At 43.0% G+C, this 19757-nt stretch overlaps 2 protein-coding genes across 3 annotated transcripts in view; one reads left to right on the forward strand and one right to left on the reverse strand.

Moving 5' to 3' along the window:
* LOC119464253 (tetratricopeptide repeat protein 5) overlaps nucleotides 1–8021 on the reverse strand; it is a 32039-nt gene extending 24018 nt beyond the window's left edge. The window contains exons 1-5 of the mRNA XM_037725163.2: nucleotides 7932–8021; nucleotides 7666–7798; nucleotides 5869–6086; nucleotides 1193–1340; nucleotides 988–1079 (exon numbers count right to left, since the gene is read on the reverse strand). Of these exons, the coding sequence (XP_037581091.1) occupies nucleotides 988–1079; nucleotides 1193–1340; nucleotides 5869–6086; nucleotides 7666–7798; nucleotides 7932–8009 (669 nt within the window). The 5' untranslated portion in view covers nucleotides 8010–8021. The remainder of the gene's footprint in view (nucleotides 1–987; nucleotides 1080–1192; nucleotides 1341–5868; nucleotides 6087–7665; nucleotides 7799–7931) is intronic.
* A 208-nt stretch (nucleotides 8022–8229) lies between these two features.
* On the forward strand, nucleotides 8230–18612 carry LOC119464254 (cytosolic iron-sulfur assembly component 2B-like). 2 transcript variants are annotated; one of them, XM_037725164.2, is made up of 4 exons: nucleotides 8232–8459; nucleotides 10696–10775; nucleotides 12562–12733; nucleotides 17479–18612. In XM_037725164.2, exons 1-4 carry the CDS (start codon nucleotides 8333–8335, stop codon nucleotides 17571–17573), a joined length of 474 nt encoding a protein of 157 aa, XP_037581092.1. In that variant the 5' UTR covers nucleotides 8232–8332; the 3' UTR covers nucleotides 17574–18612. The 2 variants fall into 2 exon arrangements, with proteins under 2 accessions (XP_049511720.1, XP_037581092.1); XM_049655763.1 differs by lacking the exon at nucleotides 10696–10775 and having other exon boundaries at nucleotides 8230–8494.
* Nucleotides 18613–19757: the final 1145 nt, after the last annotated feature.

Raw genomic sequence — 19757 nt, forward strand, 5'->3', positions numbered from 1 at the left:
AACGTGTTTAACAAGGAAAAAAAGAGAAATTTCTACTAAATACCGATGATAGGGTAATTTAAAGGCACAAACCAACTGTAAGCAAAAAATTAAAATGCCAACATAGGTCTGCCAGTTGCATGGTCAGCTATTTTTTAATAACACGGAGGGCAGTATTTTTTTCACTTTAGGACACTGCCAAACAACAGTAGATGTATTTAATCCCTTCGTTCCACCATTCTATTAATACTAAAATGCAAAGTGCACAACATGTACAACTTGAACCAGTACTTATATAGCCAGAAAAACAGAAAGCCTGCCAAGAGAAAATATCTAGTACTCACTCACTCTGGAACTGGAGTGACAACTTTTGCTCACTGTTATTTAGTTTGCTTCATAAACTGTATGTTTTCTTTTGCCTACTATGTTTTTTTTTTTTTCTCTATTGTATGATGTCCTAATGTATTTATATTACACTGCATATGTAAACATTGATTTTTTTTTCTGTTTTTTTACATTAGTGCTTTACAGTGACCTCCACTTTTAAATAAACAAACTCTGGCCCTTGATCCTGCAATGGATCATCTTCAAATATTTGTTAGTTTGCTGCCCCGCAAAGCTGTTTTTTCAACCAAATGCTCTCGTCCACAGAATACATTTCTCCCTCTAGATGTGGTCGCCCCCTCTCCCCTGAGTGGAAGAAAGGACATAAAGGCTTTTTTAAGAATTTCAAGTCATCAAAGTTCTCTTAAACCCCTCATCTGGCCACCCAGATGGGATGTATAGTTGCCATTCAATGGCCTTTACCACTGCTGAACACTCCCAGAGTAGGTAGAAGGATGTGCAGGGTTAAGGTAAAGCTGTGAAATGGGAACGATACGACGTCCTGCTAGTCTGTGGTCGAGAGTATTTTGGTTTAAAAATACCTTTTTCATGCATGTGCAGCAACATTTTTTGCAAATGGTTAAACTGAGAAACAATCGCAGTTCACACGATAAAAGTACTTACAGCCCTAGAGTATGCTGCCAAAGCCTGCTGCAGTGACTTGACATTTTGTGCACCAGAAAAAAAGACTGCCATGTATGCATTACCAAGAATACCTGCATGGAAGGCAGTTATAAAAATTTCAATGTTTAGACCAGGAACTCTTGACAATGGTTTAAGACCACAAAAACATCAAATTGTTTTTTTGCTTCAACATGTTTAGACTTACTCCAAGTCTTTCCATCAGTGATATCAAGCTGCAATGCCTCTTTAGCTTTTGCAACGCTCTCACAGACATTGTTAAGCCTTTCTTCTTCTGTTTCTCCAACTTGCCGAAGGACCATAGACAGGTTTCGCAGCGACACTTTGTCCTTTGTCTGAAAGGCCAAGCACCATCAGCCTATATTACACACAACTTCATACATTGTGTACTAGGGCAAGTTGATAAGACATAATAAACATGTGCAGTGCCCAGCTAATGTGATAGAAGTTAAGGCACATAACCACACGCAACAAGCGCCGACTTCCATTGATATTTATAAAATAGAGATATACACGCACATCCATGGAAAATGCAGGCTTGGAATGTATGCCATACATCCGATGTTGTGGCACTGAACAGTAAACCACCATGTTGGATGAGTTCGTAGAGTTTCCTGCTAGCATAGTTGTACAAAAGTCTAAGAAGATGAATCAGTTGTAATTAATGACTTTAGGCAGTAAAAAGGTAATTGAAAAAAAATTTAATTATAGGATTTAACGTGCCAAAACCACGATCTGATTATGAGGCACGCCGTAGTGGGGGACTCCGGAAATTTGGACCACCTGGGGTTCTTTAACGTGCACCTAAATCTAAGCACACGGGTGTTTTCGCATTTTGCCCCCATCGAAATGCGGCCGCCGTGGCCGGGATTCGATCCCGCAACCTCGTGCTCAGCAGCCCAACACCATAGCCACTGAGCAACCACGGCGGGTCAGTAAAAAGGTAGTAACAGTGCAGTTTTGCAACAGAAATTTGTTTCCAACTTACTGTTACTGCAGTGGATGTGACGAAGCATTGTTACGTGACTTTACAAGCAATGCTGATGGCAGAGCCAGCCAGTGAAAGAGTTCAAGGCAAACATGTTTTAGAAAACTGCACAGCTTTAAAGAACGACTAGATTCAACTTGCATTAGCTGCATCAGTAACTGAACTGCTGATTAGTGGAATTCTGCGACAGAGTTATTTGAAAAGTGTAATTTGCTGTTAAATAAATGTCCTTATCTTTGTATGACCAAGCTGAAAATGGAGAATTCCTGCGTTCTTGATAGGCAGTAAAAAAAAAAGCTGCTTCCCGGCCCCAGATCCAGTTGCCTCTTCCACGTCACCGACCGTGTCACCAAAGTCCACTATCTTGTCGACACTGGCGCCGAGATCTGTGTCCTTCTTCCTACGTTGGCTGAGCGACGCCATCCTCTGAACTCGCCTATTCTCACTGCGGTGAACAAATAGACAATCCGGACCTACGGCCAAAACTCGGTGACTCTTGACATTGGCCTCAGATGTACCTTTTGCTGGATCTTTGTCATCGCGGACATGCGCCAGACATTGGAGCCGACTTTCTCTGGCACTACAAGCTCGTTGTCGACGTGTGGCACAGCTGCATTTTGGACTCCGAGACGAGCTTAGCCGTCCAAGGCGTTTCCTGTCGCGCTCCACCACTCCGGCTTCTCCAGGTGCACACGGCCGTTCCCGACCCTTGGTCAGCCGTCCTTGCCGACCCTTGGTCAGCCGTCCTTGCCAAGTTTCCGGACGTGTTTTGACTACCCTCCTTTCAGTCCTCGGTCGCTGACGACGTGGCACATCATATCGTCACGACTGGCCCTCCTGTGTTTGCTCGGGCTCATCGTCTCGCGCATGGATCGTCTAGCTGTCACCAAAAAGAAGTTTGTACACATACTTGACCTTGGCTTCATTCGTCCCTCCTCCAGTCCTTGGGGCTCGCCATTCCATATGGTGCCCAAGAAGACCGGTGACTGGTGCCCGTGCAGCGATTACTATGCCCTTAACCAGGCCACTGTCCCGGACCTGTACCCAGTTCCTCACATCCAGGATTTTACGTCGGCACTGCACGGCTGCACCATCTTCAGCAAGGTCGACCTGGTGAAAGCCTATCACTAGATTCCTGTAGAACCCTCAGATATTACTAAGACTGCCATTACAACACCCTTCAGCCTGTTCGAATATTTGCACATGCCTTTTGATCTTCGTAATGTGGCCCAGACCTTTCAGTGTTTCGATTGACCAGGTATTATGTGGCTTGACGTTCTGCTTTGCCTATTTTGACAACATCCTCATCTTCTGCACCACCGCCGAAGCTCACAAGCTCTATCTACATCAAGTGCTCGTAAGACTCGGCAAGTTTGCTCTTGTCGTTAACGGCTCAAAGAGTGAGTTCGGTGTTACGGAGTTGGATTTCCTTGGCCATCACATCAACGCACACGGCCTTCGTCCACTCCCGACCTGCGTCCTCAGCTCCCGACCTGCGTCCCATTTCCTCAGCCATCCACCACCACCAGGTAACTGCGCAAATTTCTTGGCCTCGCCAACTATTACTGCCACTTTATTCCTCACTGTGCCAATATATTGCAGCCTCTCCACGACCTTCTCTTGGGCCTCAAGACACCGAATACTCCTGTGCCCAGAAATGACACCGCTGATTGCGCGTTTAGAGGCATCAAAGAAGCCATTGCTGGCACAATGCTCCTCGTCCACCCCAAATGTGACGCCCAGACATCCATCATGGTTGACGCATAGGACACCACTGTCGGCGCAGTCTTGCAGCAGTTAGTTGCTAGCACTTGGCAGCCCATCCCCTTTTTTTCCAAGAAGCTTGTGCCCCCCTGAGCGCCACTACAGCACCTTCGGCCGACAGCTACTCGCCATCTATTTGGCTGTGAAGCACTTTCGACATTTTCTTGAGGGACGCTCCTTTCATGTCCTTAATGACCATAAACCACTGACGTTCACCCTAACATCCAGCAGCACCTTCTACGCTCCCTGCAAAATCAGCTCGCCCACATTTCAGAATACGCCAGCAACATTCGTCATGTCAGCGGAAAATCTAACGTCGTTTCCGATGCACTTTCTCACGCCGCCATTCATGCAACAGAGCATTGACTGGTCAGACCGGTCATTGACTGCACGGCCATGGCTGCCACCAAGAGTATCGACGCCGAGCTCCAGCTGCTTTGCACGAGCGGCACCTCTCTGGTGTTTGAAGATGTCTTGCTCCTTGACTGCAATGTGCCCCTCGTTTGTGATACGTTGACTGGACACCCTCGTCTCTATGTGCCTCACCCATACTGCCGGACCGTATTTGATGCCCTCCATTCTTCGGCTCATCACGGCATTCGCGCAACACAGTGACTCGTCACTTTTCGTTATGTGTGGCCTAGTATCAACGTAGACGTTCGTCGCTGGTCACGTCACAGTCTAAAGTGCATCGCCACACTGCGACTCCTCTTGGCACATTCCCATTCCCGGACGCCCATTTTAGCCCTCTGCCCGTCGCTATTGTCGGCTCCCTGCAGGAACCATCGCTACCTGTTAAAGCTGCATTGACAAGTTCACCAAATGGCCTGAAGTGATGCCCCTTCTTGACATAATGGCGGAGTCGATAGCTCGAGCATTCATCACTCTCTGGACTAGCCGCTATGATGTTCCTTCCACCATTACGACTGACCGTGGTCGTCAATTCGACTCAACATTGTTCGCCCATCTGTCTTGACTCCTCGGTGTAAATCACATCAAGACTACCTCTTAGCACCCGATATCCAATGGGATCATCGAACGTTTTCACCGCCAACTGAAGGCTTCACTGATGGCTTCGACTTTTCCTTTATCATGGATCGAGCACCTTCCTTTCATTATGCTTGGCATCCGCATCGCTCTTCGCAGCAACTGTTCCTCCAGCACCGCTGAGTTTATGTTTGGCACCACTCTTCGAGTCCCTGGCGAATTCTTCGACGACTCACCCACTGTACCTGCTCACGTTTACGACTATGCCTACCGTCTATGCAGTGCTATGCGTACTGTCCTTCCCCCCCAACAATGACATTCTTCCCATCGTGTATACGTCAATCATGACCTTCAGAACTGCACGAGCGTCTTTGTGCGCCATCGCGCTGTGCGTCCTCCCTTACGACCCCCCTATGATGGTCTGTTCAAGGTACTCCGGCGTGCACCTAAATACTTTCTATTGCTCATCAACGGCCGGGAAGAAACGGTCTCCGTCAATCATCTGAAACCTGCCTACTTTGACTCTGATGCTTTAACCACTTCTGCTGTTACATTCCCTTCTGACTGGGCCAGTACTACTAGCCGTGTGTTTCGCACCACCACCATCCGCTCTTCTCCATTCGTCCCGCTCTCACGGCTTCCCCGCTAGAAGGAGGGCCCTGTAGCACGTTACTATGTGGCACAGTGATCCGACCTAAAAGACGACGATGACACGCCCAGCATGCTAAGGGTGCGCGAGCAGTGGAATCGGCAGTTGCAAGATTGAAGACCAGCAGCGCTTGGTCCCGCCCCCGCCTGGTTGAGTGGACCCCGCTAAAATATAGTTTGTGGACACCAGGCACTAACGTCTGTCTGGTTTTTCCTCGCCCACACTCTTTTTCGATGTGTCTTCCTGTGTGGCATCCCTTTCTTTGCATTTGCACAGCGATTCCCTAAGATAATCATAAACGAAGTGGTTCCTCAATATATTCTTTCAACAATATCACACATGAAAAATGAGGTTAAATTAATGGAAGTCACCTGTACAGGCAACAGCCATCTTGCAGCCTTGGTTTTGGAATAAATCTTTCAGCGCTAATAATAGTAACTGCAACAAGGAAACAAGAGTAGCAAGAATAACGTACCACTTTCAGAACACCTTCAAAGCAGTTGCGTGCCTTGGTAATCTGTCCTTTTTTCCAGTAGCATTCTCCAAGCTCATTCCATGCTTCGACCAGTTTGGGATTGAGCTTCACAGCTTTGGAAAGTGCTTCGTGTGCCTCTGGGTTATAGTCTTCTTGAATGTTAAGTGCCTTCCCTTTCAGCATATGGAATTTTGCTCTGTCCACCTTTTCTAGTGCTCCTGTTCAAAAAAAATGAAAGGGTTATTCTAAAGTGTACAAAATAGTGGCAGGGGAACAAAGGGAAGGAAGTGAAAGTTCAATCTAAACGTGGAAAGGAGCAGGGGAGGGTGCGTGCAGTAAGTTTGAGCGCCACTACAGTAGAGTCCAACACTAATTGTGCCTTGTGTATTACAAACACAGAAATAGGGCAGGACACCGACAAAAGCGCATGTGACAAATGTCACATTGGGATACAGTTCAAAGAAGCCCACCGTTTGAAAAGACAATGATCATGAGCAGATGCCGGGATAAAACAATGCACAAAATTTTGGAAGCTGATGACAAGAGATCTGGACACAAGACATCTGAGTCAGCGCCCTTTCTCTTGTGCTTTTAGATATAAATGTTGTAATAAACTATGACAATCCTAGAGATTCCATAATGGCATTCTGAGCCTATAAACAGCTGAACGCCTCTAGAACGAAATGACCTGTATAACGAAGGAATAATTCTTTCCTGGTTCCACTGTGAGCGGTGCGACGAGCGACATTTACAATGAAGTGACCTGTATAATGTACGATTTCAGAGGCCCCCTGCACTTTGTTATAAAGGAGTTTGACTGTACGTTGTTGGTTCATGAGCAACAAAACTTGCTTGTTTTGTTGCTCAAGAACCAAGATAGGTCAGCACGTGTGGCATCAGTTTTACATTCATGTGTCCGTTGTTCTTCCTGCCTTAGTATGTTGAACCAACTCGTGATGTCCCTAGTGCTTCTTCCTGTGTCCAGTCTAATTTCGTGCCAGTAGTAAAACACGAAGCACATCATCTGTCATCATACTACTCAGACATTTTGTTTAGTTGTATACATATGGCAGGTTTGCTGCACATTATACAGCTTTCCTTTCTTACCGTGTTCAAAAAGTTGCACTTAATAAAGGTGGTGTAAACAAAGACCTAGTGCAAATGCAAGCACACTGTTGCCAACAGTACCAATAGTTTGCTAACAATTATTTCCACTGCAAAACACAGAACTTACAGCCAAACGTGAAGACTCACAACTCATAAGCGGCAGCTTAAATGTTTCCTCTTTATAATTAATCACAATCGGCATAAAGCTCTAGTTAGCAACTCATTATTTATACCTTAAAAGCCAAAGACGTTTACAGGCAGAATTATTACACATGACGGTGTAGTAAACTTGCGGAGTATAATTCGTGTCAACTTCCTTCTAGATAAGTAAAAGTCAAGAATAAGTAAAATCTGCAGCACACATAAGGAGATGTTCACAACATGCATGGCGTCATCACGAGAGTGATGTCATGCTCTCTGATAATGCAAGCATGCTAAACTAAATTACCGCGCTGTGATGTTTCTCATAAATAAACAAGCGGTATAATCAGCTGATTCTAAATGACGTCAGATTGCCACAGCCTGTTCAGACCACAGGTGTTTGCCAGACAATATTGAGAATAGTTCCATTACTCTGACAACGCTTTACAGTTTTCTGGGGCAAATCAGCTGTAGCGAACTGCCACACAAGCTCATGTGTGGCCACCAAACATATGACAGCAGGCACCCACGAACTGCGCAAACGCTCACCTCCTTGAGCGTCTAATTTGTCCAGAATCTTCCTAAGCTTTTCCTCGACATCATCAGTTCTCTGCTTTTCAGAAGCGCTGGGGTTTTTCACGTAATAGTTGTCTCGAAACGTGTACAACTCGTCCACGGCCTCCTGCAAAAACATGCGCGACATCAAAACAAGGTATCTGTCAGTGAAGCAGGTTCCCTGTAAGAAACACGCAAATGTCTTAACGCAATATATTTAAAAAGTGACTATATATGCCTAAAAGTTACAGTAAAACTACCTTTATAGAGTCCAGAGAAAACGAAACGGCGTTATTTTCTTCACGCCGTTCCGACGACCCCGTTTGGTCGTCTGCCATTTTTGCGCTGAATAGAAAGCCGCAAGCCGCGAACGTCTGGCCGCACTGTCGATTTTTAACATTAGACGTTTGTACAAAACTAAATATTAAACGCTGAAAAAAAACAAAAACAAATATTAAAATTATGTTTATTTTGAACGCAATGAGTGTCTACGTTGCGTGGCGTAGTGCTGTGACTCGTACAAGATTTGTATGTTTCTTCTCACGTGGTTTTTCTTCTCTCTACATGTGTTCTGTGTGTATTCTTGAGTAGTACGTTCGTTGAAAATTTAGAGATTAATACTCATGGTTATGATCCCCGCGAAACAGTGATCCCGACGAGTATGGCCCGCGGCGACAGTTTGGATAATATTGCTCCGTCAACCTACGAAAAGGCAAAGGACAGGGTGACAACAGCTGATGAACTCAACGATGAAATTGAAGATGAAATTGACTCGCGGGAGATTTTCGATATCCTTTCGCAAGATTTGTACGCGTTTCTTGAGGTATGGTGATGTGTTTTAAACGTGAAAAGCCGTAAAGGGGTACGCAAACACTATTGCAACCCTAAAGCATGTCATAAGCGAGGGGAAAAAAATGTCAAGGGTTTCGGAGCGTGAAAATACCGCGGATACATATGTAATTATGGTTTGTAAGTCGCCATAGACAGCTTAATGGGTAAGTGGGTGTACAGTAATGTGTAAGTGTCCGTCCCCCTAACCTTGAATGTGCATCATCAATTGGTGATATAGTAATTCAGTTTCGTTACATTTTAACAGTTTCAGCAAGAGCAACACAAATGAAATTGCTTTAACTTTGCGATACCTGCTGATCATAATGTAACCTTACACTTTGGTCCTTGTACACTTTGGTTCTTGTTGATTTGTCTCACCGCTCATTTCCTTTGGCCTCAACCTTTGTCAGAAAGTTATGACACACTGACGCACAGGTGCTTGCCTACACTCATTTTTACTTGAAACCAGTGAGGATTGTCCAGGGGCATGCAAGTACTCTTACAATGCAAGCCTCAGCATGGGTTCAGGCTGGGCACATTCTAAATCTATCTAGGCCTCGGAACAGGCCTGAACTTAAATTTCATATTTGATGGGCTGGCTACATGCAAGGCCTCGCTTCAAAAAGACAATGATATGCAGATTGTTCATGGGCAAATGTTTACTGCAGTGGACATTGCACAAAGCAACAAAACAGACTCATATTGTGTGAATTGGTGTGTTTGCTATCACTGTAACTGCTTTACACTTCAGGCAAAAACATGGAATTTTAAGGCAAAGCCTCTTCCGCCAACTTTGTGGTTGCTGACAGCTAGCTGTCTTCCATGGTGGGAAAGGAAGGGTCAGGGCTCTGCTGGCTAGTGGTTGCTGTCTTGCATGGCGGGTCACGAAGGGTCAGGGTTGAAATTATCTTTGTTAGCCACATTGTCGTGGTAGTTGGCTGGTAAGCTTAGTTAATAACAGTACCACTTTTAATGCAAAGCTTTCTTGGCCTCTTTTTCTCACTTTGTGGCTGCTGGCTGTCCTGGAGATAATGCTAACCAAGGTGGCTCGGGGCAACGAGGGGCATTATAAACCAAGCACAGTGATGAGCTCCATGACATACAAAATAGGATTGAAGCATGCATTGAGTACAGAGCAGATGGAGGCTTGGGATGAAGCATTGAGCAGAGCAAGAACGTCTTTGATATGCAGCAAAGTGGGGTTTAGAATGCAAGCGCACGTTGGCTTGTAAATGAGAAGTGGAGAAGATATGAGTGTCAACAATAAGCTCAGAGAAGTGCAGTCAACATTTTCTCCAAGAAATGCTAAGTGGAGTAGCTTTTATATGCAGTTTCACTGCATATAAAAGCTACTCCACTTAGCATTTCTTGAAATGGCTTGAAATAGCTTGGAATGGCAGTGTACACTTGCTGGTAATTGTGAAGCTAAGCTCCATTAATATGCAGGGAGGAGACAGCAGTGGAACCTGACCGTGTCATTTATGGGTACAGAAAGTACTTTGAGAAACCTCTTGTGCAGGATAAGTTCAGTTCGGTGCTTAGTGTGTACGATAGACTAGTTTCTGTTATCAGTGGTGTTGGAGCACCACAAGTTTACATTGAGCAAGGCATTTCTCAGTGCGAATGTGTCCAACTTAATTGTGTGCTCTGTACTTGCAAATGGTCACTGAATGAGAACAGCGTTCCTTTCAGATTTAAAAGAAAGCTTTGTTTAAAGCAATTCCTACAGCGTGTGGGATCGGCCTATCCCCCCCCCCCACTTTCTTTTGTTAAAAATTTATTCTAGAGTACCACTCGGCCTGTTCATCTCGTTTCGTGCCTGTCCTATGTTGCACAGCTTATTCATGCGGTGATCAAAATCCACAATAAGCATTGTGATCGAGGGCACTCCATGCAGGTTAGGCACTGGTATGGACTGAATAATGACAGTTTAGACGCTTCTTTTAAACTGTTAAGTACTGCTTTTGTAACCTGTGTGGAGAAAACAAAACAGCAGAAAACAGCTGCAAACTCTGTCTAGAAAGAAATACTGTAGAATTGAACCTTAAACATGATTGAAATTGAGATACGTATTGCTGGTGTTGGGGGCAGGCTTTTTGGTGAAAGCAGGTTGCTACTCTCAGGTTTTGCTGATAACTACTGTTGAAAGCCCATGTCACAGTTTTTTTGTATGCCATCCTTGACTTCCTGCACATCATATACGGTCGATCAATGATCCTGAGCATCCTCTCACTTTGGAAGAATTGAATGTGATTGATGAAAATAACATTACGGTAAGGAGGCAAACCTTATTTTGTGCATGTTAGCATGGGTAAAGGCATACATAGGTGCATTGCCACAGCACATATGTGGATTAGATTATTAGATTAGATGTGAATGTAGATTATTTATACTTGTAGGATCACTAACAAACTATCTGCATTTTCATACCAGGCTACGTTTAGTATTATTGTTATAACTGATGTTTGGCCAGTAATGCTAGGAGAAACATGAATGAACAAATTGACGTCATTCGTGCTCCTAGGTATTGTGGGCCGGTATAGTGCGGCAATTACCCATCATGGTGGTGTAGTGTCTTCGGCATTTCGCTGCTGATCCCGAGGAGGCGGGATCAAATCCTGGCCGTGGTGGCCGCATTTCAATGGGGGCAAAATGCGAAAATGCCTGTGTACCGTGCATTGGGTGCACGTTAAAGAACCCCAGGTGGTCAAAATTAATCCGGAGTCCCCCACTACAGCGTGCATCATAACCATATCGTGGTTTTGGCATGCAAAACCCCAGAAGGTAATTTTTTTTAGTGATGCAATTACTTTTCTTTTTCTTCATTATCTGTGGCTATTAATAGCTTTCAGGACCTGTCTAATTGCAGAAGCCACCAACAAACCCTCTATTGACTTCCTTTTTGGACACAGCAAACTTACGGCATTATGACTACTTCATGTAGCTGACATAATGTAGTGAACTTGGCAAATGAGTCACCAGTCTGAATACCTTGTATTACATTTTTTTTAAATTGTAAGTGCAGTTTTATTACCTTGTCTGAAAAAAAATGAAGGTATTGCCTTAAAGAATGTCACATTAAATAACTTCGAGTGCATTATTATTATTATTATTATTATTATTATTATTATTATTATTATTATTATTATTATTATTATTATTATTATTATTATTATTTACATGATATACTAACAGTGTGGAGTTTCCTACAAAATTTTTTGCAGGAAACTGTGCTGGAAAGTCTGTGATTGCCCTCTGTGTATGTTGTGGTAGTACGGTAGCTTTACTATATAATACATTGCGAATGAATGGACACCACTGCTGCAATATAACATTGAGTTATTCTTCTTTATTATAAAATTTGTGAAGTAGAATTTTTTGTCATATAATAATTTGGTTAATAAATTTATGCAAAAGTAACAGCAGAAGCTGCACTGAACTAGGAAACCTACTGTACCATTTTTAGATTGCTCATCTATATTACCATTCCATAAACTTTGTTGACACATTGCTTCATAAAGACATCTTTGAAATTTCATTGGTAATCCTGCCTTGATACTATCATTCGTGTAATCGAAAATATGCATCATGGTCATAGCGGAGCCATTCATGCATGCCACAAGAAACTTCAATATGTGCATATTGTCTGTGTCATGTGATTTGGCTTTAATTTTTCTTTCATTTGCTGTGCCGCACGAAATTTCCATTCTTCCTTTTGTTTCCGGCTGCGACCGGCATCATTTGGGTCTCCATGTCTGCACTTGGCTGCGCTTCTAGTACTCGCAAGGATGCAGCTGATACACGAGTTGCATGCACTCATCATGCATTCATTCACCTGCTGATGAAAGACCACAGATACTAATTGTTGACAGTGTTTTGTGTGAGTGTGAAGGCTTTTGGATTCAGTAAGGCTAGTGCTAACTGAAGAGCTAGCTATGGGCATGTGTGCTGTGGTTTCAAATTTGTGTTAAATTGGCATTGGCTGCAATTCAGAGTTGCATTTCAAGATCAAAGCCAATTGGCTTGATTGGAGTGTTGTGCATATGTGTGGCTTCGCAGGTAGACCTCCACAAGTGTGCAGTTGATGTGGCCTTTCGGCCAACAATACCACACTGCAGCATGGCAACACTAATTGGGCTAGCCATCAGAGTAAAGCTGCTTCGTAGCTTGCCACCTGGATTCAAGTTGGATGTTCGGATTCTTCCTGGTACTCATGTGTCGGAATCAGCAAGTAAGTACTCTGTTGCTAAATATGAACATAAAATATACTGATATGAGGATATTGCGTAAGCTTTTTTTTTTACATTTTATTTTTTAAAATTTGTAACGTGATCTTTCTAAAAAGTATTCTGAGCCATTAAATGTTGTTTCTGGACTTTAAGCATGCCATTTGTGCATTGTAGGCAGGTGTCAGAAAGGACTGAACAAAAGGTTGCAGAAACAAAGCGCAGTGTGTCATAGCCACTAGAACGGGGCAAAAATACAGTTGACGCTTGTTACAATGGACCGTAATAGTCAAGCGAGAAAGGTGCATTATATCTGAAGTGCATTCTATCCAAAATGAGAGCTGCGGTATGTTGTGAGTGTTTGAATATTGGAACCTGGAGGCAGTCCCAAGAATGATACAAATATTAAAGTGAATAAACAAATACTAATTATATTTTTGCAGTAATGGTATTAACACTAGCAGTATGGTGATTTACTGTCTTTTGTTATCCATATGCTGCTGCCAACTAATTGCAGTTTTTCACCACGTAATGGCAAGATTTTCTTATCGGGAGGGGGGGTAACGCACACAATTGCTGGCTGGCCAGCCTCAGTGCATCGCCACCGTTGGCGACTCGAACAACAGCTACAATTCCTTTTTACACAACAGAATGGTCGATAAAATAAACTAATGTCATTTTATTTTGTGTGAGAAGCTACCGCCACTGACAAACTTGTAGCATGAATGCGAGGTGTGATGTCAGGGAAGTTCAACTCTCAGTCCACATCCAGCTGCCCTGCTCAACAGCATCACGCACTTCGCAGCCTGGATGCTGCGAATAGCAGCTTTTCTGCTTTTTTGTATGAATTGATACGATGAAAAAGAAAGTGCTCTCAAAGCGATGCATTTTGCGATGGTTGTTGGTTTTTGAAGCACCATACGCTACAGCTTTGAAACAAAGTGGGTTAGGCCTGGCGGCACCAGCTTGGCAACTGAGCTGACAAAGGTGGGCAGAGTGAGCCACTGGTGTGATCGTCCTGAAAACGCTCTGTTAGGTTGGCAGGGCTTCGCGCAGCACGCCATTGCGGGAAGCTTGCCACTAGTATGTTTGTGCCTTAGGAAATAGTGTACCTTCGCACTTTTATTAATTAAGCGACTGGAAAAAGATGTTATGCAGTGCACTGCTACTTGCATGCCTCGCTACTGCAAAGTATGTTGTAAGTGCATCATCTAGGCAAAACTTTCCCCAAATTTTATCCGTTGTAGCTGATAGCCAGTTAAAGCTGGGTTCGTTAGAAACAGAATTTTTGCTGGAATATTATAAGTACACTGAACTATTGTAGTCGTCACGGACTGTACGTAGGCATTCTAAAGGCTGTTGGTCCAAGTTCATTCTTTGTTTCAAGTGAGCCTGAAGTGCAGTATCAAGTTCAAATTTAAGCCATACGCGAGAAGAGTAGGGCTACATATGCAAGAGTAAAAAATTGGCATTCCTATTCTTGAACTTGGTGCGTATGCCGTGTTTTTCATTAAGGTGATGAGTCAAATGGGTCAAGATACTTTCTTTAGTTTATGCAGTCCAGAAACTATTGTATATCCTTGCTGCACACTTGTTGAAAAGTGAACTAGAAGGTCTAGGTGAAATTTGAACAAGTAGTGTTTTGTTTTTGTTGGCACTGATCACTTTGAAGAAAATTGTGCCCTCCATATGGCAGTGTTATATTTTGTCTGCATAGTGAGAGACCATAAAAATGTTTGTGCATTGAGAGAGGTTTCTGAACCGTGAATGTGGAAGTTGGGAGCCCTTTTAAAATTATTTGCAGCACATGGAAGGCTCATCACAATCATATTAACCTTTGCACATGCTAAGACCATGATCTGTAATTCTGAAAGATAGTTATGGATTCTGGAGCAGCTTCAACCTGTTTTTCTTCAGGTTAGTGTTGGAGGTGTCTCTAAAGTGGAAGAGATTTATTTGGAGTGAAGGGAGAAGTGGTCAGAGGTGCAGGCGACTGGTGCAGTGCAGCAAAGCGCTGCTGTCTTTGTATATCAAATTATCATGGCTAACCTGACTGCTTGTGAGGGGAGATGGTCATGGGTATGTTGTTATTAAAGGTAGATAAAGATTGCCTGTAAATAATAAAACAAAACAAAGAAATTCTCAATCTTTCATATACATTATTTTTTAAGTTACTGAAACAATAAAATTAGCAGCTACAGATAGTAGAAGTATGGATGTCTAGTGCTACTTATTTCATCAGAGTTCACTGTCTCTTCTAGTGTAGATGCATTGCCATAGCATATAGGTGCGCAATGAGGATGTTGTACCTATAGGATCAGTCAAACGCCTTTACAACAAATGCCTCTACTACAAAATGCCCTGTATAATGAAGGTGTTAAGCCGCTCATCTCTCAAACATGCAGAATAGGTGGTGTAAGGCTGCATGATCATTTGGTATAGTTTTGCAGTGTCGCGAGTTGCCCATATGTTATGTGTATAAGGCGGGGTCCACGCCACTGCCCGTCCGGGCGGCAACCGTTTGTGTTTTTGAGGGGTCGGAAGGCCCGCGTGGTGTAGGGTGATAAGTCATGGCGCACGCCAGAGGGGCGCAGTGTGGTTGCAGCAAACGGATTCGGAGAGTGCGGTCTCGTGTGCACTGGGTTACAGTGCACGCCGTAGAGGCGTGGTACGCATGCAAAGAATGCATTCGGAGAACGTTGTCTTCTGAACACTGAGTTCGGATACCGCCGACGGTCATAATTTTTCTATGTGGACAAACCTTGAGTGGGACTGCGATACGTGGTGTTGTGACACCAGCTCTCGAGTCCCTTGCTGGCCAGAAACGCCGCCGTGGTTTGAGATGGCCTAGCAATAAATTGTACGTGCCTGGTGTGTTTTGCCGAGGCCATCACTGACTACGTGGAAATAGGAGAGGGGAATGGAGTTGTAGGAAGAAGGAAAACGGTGTTGTTCTCTAATACATTTACTTTTAAGACTAAGCCCATCCCTTTGGGTTGTGGCTTAACAAGCGTTTAACTCTCATTGGCGGTCACTTCGGTGGGACGGGCCAACGGCCCTACTGTCCTTTTTCTTGTCTGTTTGAGCTATGACAATCGAGACGATGTCTTGCTCCTCAGTCTGGGCTAAAATCTGGATAACTAATAGATCGGTGAGGCTCCGTACAATCTGGGCTAAAATCAGGATAACTGATAGATCGGTGAGGCTCCGTACAATCTGGGCTAAAATCAGGATAACTGATAGATCGGTGAGTCTCCATACAATGTACGTAAAAGGGAGTCTAGGCTGCAATCACTAAACTGATAGATCAGTAAGACTTGGTATGCTGCAACGCTAGTCTGGGCTGTAACCATTTGGTGGTTGAATAGTGAGACTCGGTTGGTCCTATTTAGGGACAGTTGTCTTAGGCTCTAACTTAGGAAAAATTGGAAGAGTAAGGCGCTGTTTATTTGTGTGTTTTTCATCAGTTTTCTTCTGCAAACTTTGCATTTGACTGTGTAAATATTTTCCTTGCAATATATCCAAGTTTTGTTACCTCCAACCTGCCTCCTGCTTCATCGCACCGATTATTGCCTTGAAGAGATTTCATTAACTTCAAGGAGAAAGAACAAACTTTACTGAAGGATTCATTATGTCCCAGCCGAATTCCTATCTTTCATATGTATTGTGAACACCTCTGCAACAAAGATTACTACAACAAATTTGCTTGTACAATGGGGGAATTTAGCCGTCCTCAATGGCTGATTTGTTGCTTTACAACCAACACTACGTACCAGTTGTCAACAGATGCCTTCTGATGCGTTGAGGACACGGATCATAAAATGTTATTTTAATTACATATGCGTAAGCATACACTGCCCCTTGCAGACGCCACTGAGCTGCGCTCTGCACTAACGCTAACGGCAGCACTAGCAACACACTTGACAAGTGTCCTGATGTCAGTGATGCTCCAGGAATCGCTCAACTCATACACTGCTTGTTGCAACACAGCCGTGGGTGCGACGGCTGACGAATACGTCACAGTTAATGAAGTGATGATGTAATCTGAACTGACAACTGACGTCTTTAAAGCAGTCTAGGGTGGAAACGACGCGAATGTCAATGAAGCGAACAGTAGTGAAGAGCCTGTAAGTGAACCAACAATTTTCACTGCAAGGGAGGCGGTAGTGGCATTCTACTTTCTGCAGCTATCTCGCATCGCTCCCACATTTCGCCACGGAGCATGCCCTGTACTTCGGTGCAATAAGTTTGGCTGCACTCGCACTTTCCGTGAGATGAAGTGAGCACACAAAAAGTAGCGACTTATTTTACTAAGTGTCTCTTGAATTATGTTAAATAAAGGTTTTCTTTTGGTGAACATGCTTAGACTGCTCAATTGTGACCAGTATGGTGTGACCTGTATACCATGGATTTTTCAGGTCCCCAAGCTCTTCGTTATGAAGGCGTTTGACTGTATCTGCCTTTTCATTCCATGCTGCACCTAGTATTTATTGGTATCATTGATGCTTGGTCAGTAATATCAAGAAGAAATGTGAAAAGTGCATATCGATGTCATTTATGCTCTTGGGCATTGTGGGCTAGTATAGTCTAATGTAATGACCCTTTTCTTTTTTCACAAATTTTTACATTAATTTTATTTCTGCATTTCATACATGACAAATGCTGGGAGCAGGGATAGAAAGCTGGATTGTATTGCTGGACTGTATTGCTGCACATGACTGACATTGCTCATTTTGTACATTTCTTGCAGTCAACAAGCAGTTGGATGACAAAGAGCGAGTCGCTGCTGCATTAGAGAACTCACACCTTCTACAAGTTGTCAACAGATGCCTTCTGTTGCGTTGAGGACACTGATCATAAAATGAATTTTAATTACATATGCATAGGCATACAAGAAATAATACCGTGCAAATACATGGTGCCAATATGTCATTACTTTGTACATTTGTTAACTAGTTTGAAGTAGCCAATATTCTTCATTGGAAAACTGGATGCTGCAACTATCAAGGATGTACGTACAATAGCAGGGTACTAAAGAGTGCCAATTTAACATTCATATTTTTGCTTCTTACAACTTCATGATGAGGTTAAGTGTAGGGTATGTACAAGTGAACACTTCAGCTTTACTACAATTGGTGACTCCTTCCACTGTTGTTTTATCTTTGTAAAGGTGTGACAGCTCTTAGCACTTGCCTCAAGTGCTTGACATGAAAAGTTAATCTGCAATTAAAGTGCTGACCTGGTTCTGAAATTTATTGCAAATTGCACGGGCTGCTTGCATGTCTATCAGAAATTGAAATCATGTGAAACACTAGTGCAGCTTAGTGCACAACAGCTGAACAGCACAAGGATGCATAATTGAGGTAACTTGGTGGTGGATTGATAATGCTGAATTGTGAAATTGCCTGCATTGCTCTCGTGTTATGGCAGACATTAGCTGAAAATGTGACCATTTCATGGGAAGGGCAAAGGTCAGTATGTGAGATGGGCTTGTTCTGCTTTAAGGTCTTGAAACCCAATATTTCATGAAGCCAGCATATTTGTTGTAGTTTTTTCATTATTATCACTGTGTAATGAATGACAGCTGTCCAGGAACACAATATACCTCTGCAATGTAACTTGTTTACATGTGCTGTGAAGTATCGTCTTAAGCAAACATCCATGTTCTGATATGCATAAGAAGTTATCTATAAAGCTACCATTATAAGAAATGGTTCTTTCTAAATGTAGAGTTTTTGCCAGAATTTGAACACAATGGCAAAGTCATCTTGCCAACCCATAGTTTTGTACAGTTTTTATTGCACAGTGGTTGCATATAATTTTCATATAAGACATGAATGTATATACAATGGTGTGAAATAAACAAGGGCATAAAGGCAATGGACACCACAAGTGCCACATATGTATATGGTATCTTTATGGCCTTGTTTATTGAATCTGTATATTATGTACCAGCCAGCTTAACCTGCAGTACTGCTTCATCAGCTGATTGCTCTGTGCCACACACTCAGTCCAGAATGTCAAGGGGCTTTTCGTAACACCTATTTCATTCTGTGAACTATTGAGCTTTACAAGGCAGCGCACCCAGGTTTTCGTGACATGGTCATGTTATGGGTTGTGACTACTGCACTGGGCTGGTTGATGCATGCGCATCTGGGGCTTGCGACACCTCAGGACCATTGCTGCCAATTTCTTTGATTTAATAAAGCCTGGTCAACAAACCTATGCCACGAAGTCTGGCTTATGTAAGTGTTCTTTGAACTGGTCGCAGCAAGATTATGTAATTATGATATGCAGCAACAGGAAATCTATTCTGCTGTGGTAAATCCAACTGTCTAAAAAAAAACACTCACATACTTGGTTGATAAAGTGTTATCACAAACACTGCACTAGTTTGGTGGCAAGAGAACAACGCTGTGAGAACTTCACAAGTTTTTGCTACACCCAAGATGTTTGTCACTTGTCCGTGATGTCCAATTGACAAAATGACAAACAGAATTTAACACTAACATAGGTGCTACAAAAGCATTTCTAATGCATCGATAGGTGAACATGTAGAAAACACCCGTAATATACAAATGTGTGCACAATCAATGCGGCCTGTGTAGAAGCTATTTAAAAAATGGCAATATACTATTACAATAAAAAATCTGCTAATAAAAAAGAAGCAAACGAATTTCGGAAGCACACAGTTATATAAATAAAATAAAAACTTGAGGTTTACGTGTATTCAGCAAAAATATTCATCACCTGATCACTCTTTATCACTTCAAAAAATACATGTATTTCGCATCACTGAGGCAACACAAGTCCAACATATTGCTGTGCTCCTCAAGAAAGTTAAAATCGGAAAGTTTTTGAGCCACAAGTGCAGTGCCTCCTATGTTTCTTTACATTATCGAGTCACAACAGTGAATTTACATAAGATAGGTCGACCTGACTAGTACTTTTTGTTCAATGTGAATATTCAAGTTCACAATTTAATTCTCAATTTCTATCAATGAACTTAATCTTTTCAAAGGAAGACTC

Source organism: Dermacentor silvarum, chromosome 9 (genome assembly GCF_013339745.2).
Source record: "Dermacentor silvarum isolate Dsil-2018 chromosome 9, BIME_Dsil_1.4, whole genome shotgun sequence".
In the NCBI taxonomy this organism is placed as follows: domain Eukaryota; kingdom Metazoa; phylum Arthropoda; class Arachnida; order Ixodida; family Ixodidae; genus Dermacentor; species Dermacentor silvarum.

Coding starts and splice junctions, on each gene's coding strand:
- LOC119464254 (XM_037725164.2), top strand. CDS start 8,333: ATGGCCCGCGGCGACAGTTTGGATAATATTGCTCCGTCAACCTACGAA. Junction 10,776..12,561: donor TTGATGAAAATAACATTACG/GTAAGGAGGCAA, acceptor GTGGCTTCGCAG/GTAGACCTCCACAAGTGTGC. Junction 12,734..17,478: donor TCATGTGTCGGAATCAGCAA/GTAAGTACTCTG, acceptor CATTTCTTGCAG/TCAACAAGCAGTTGGATGAC.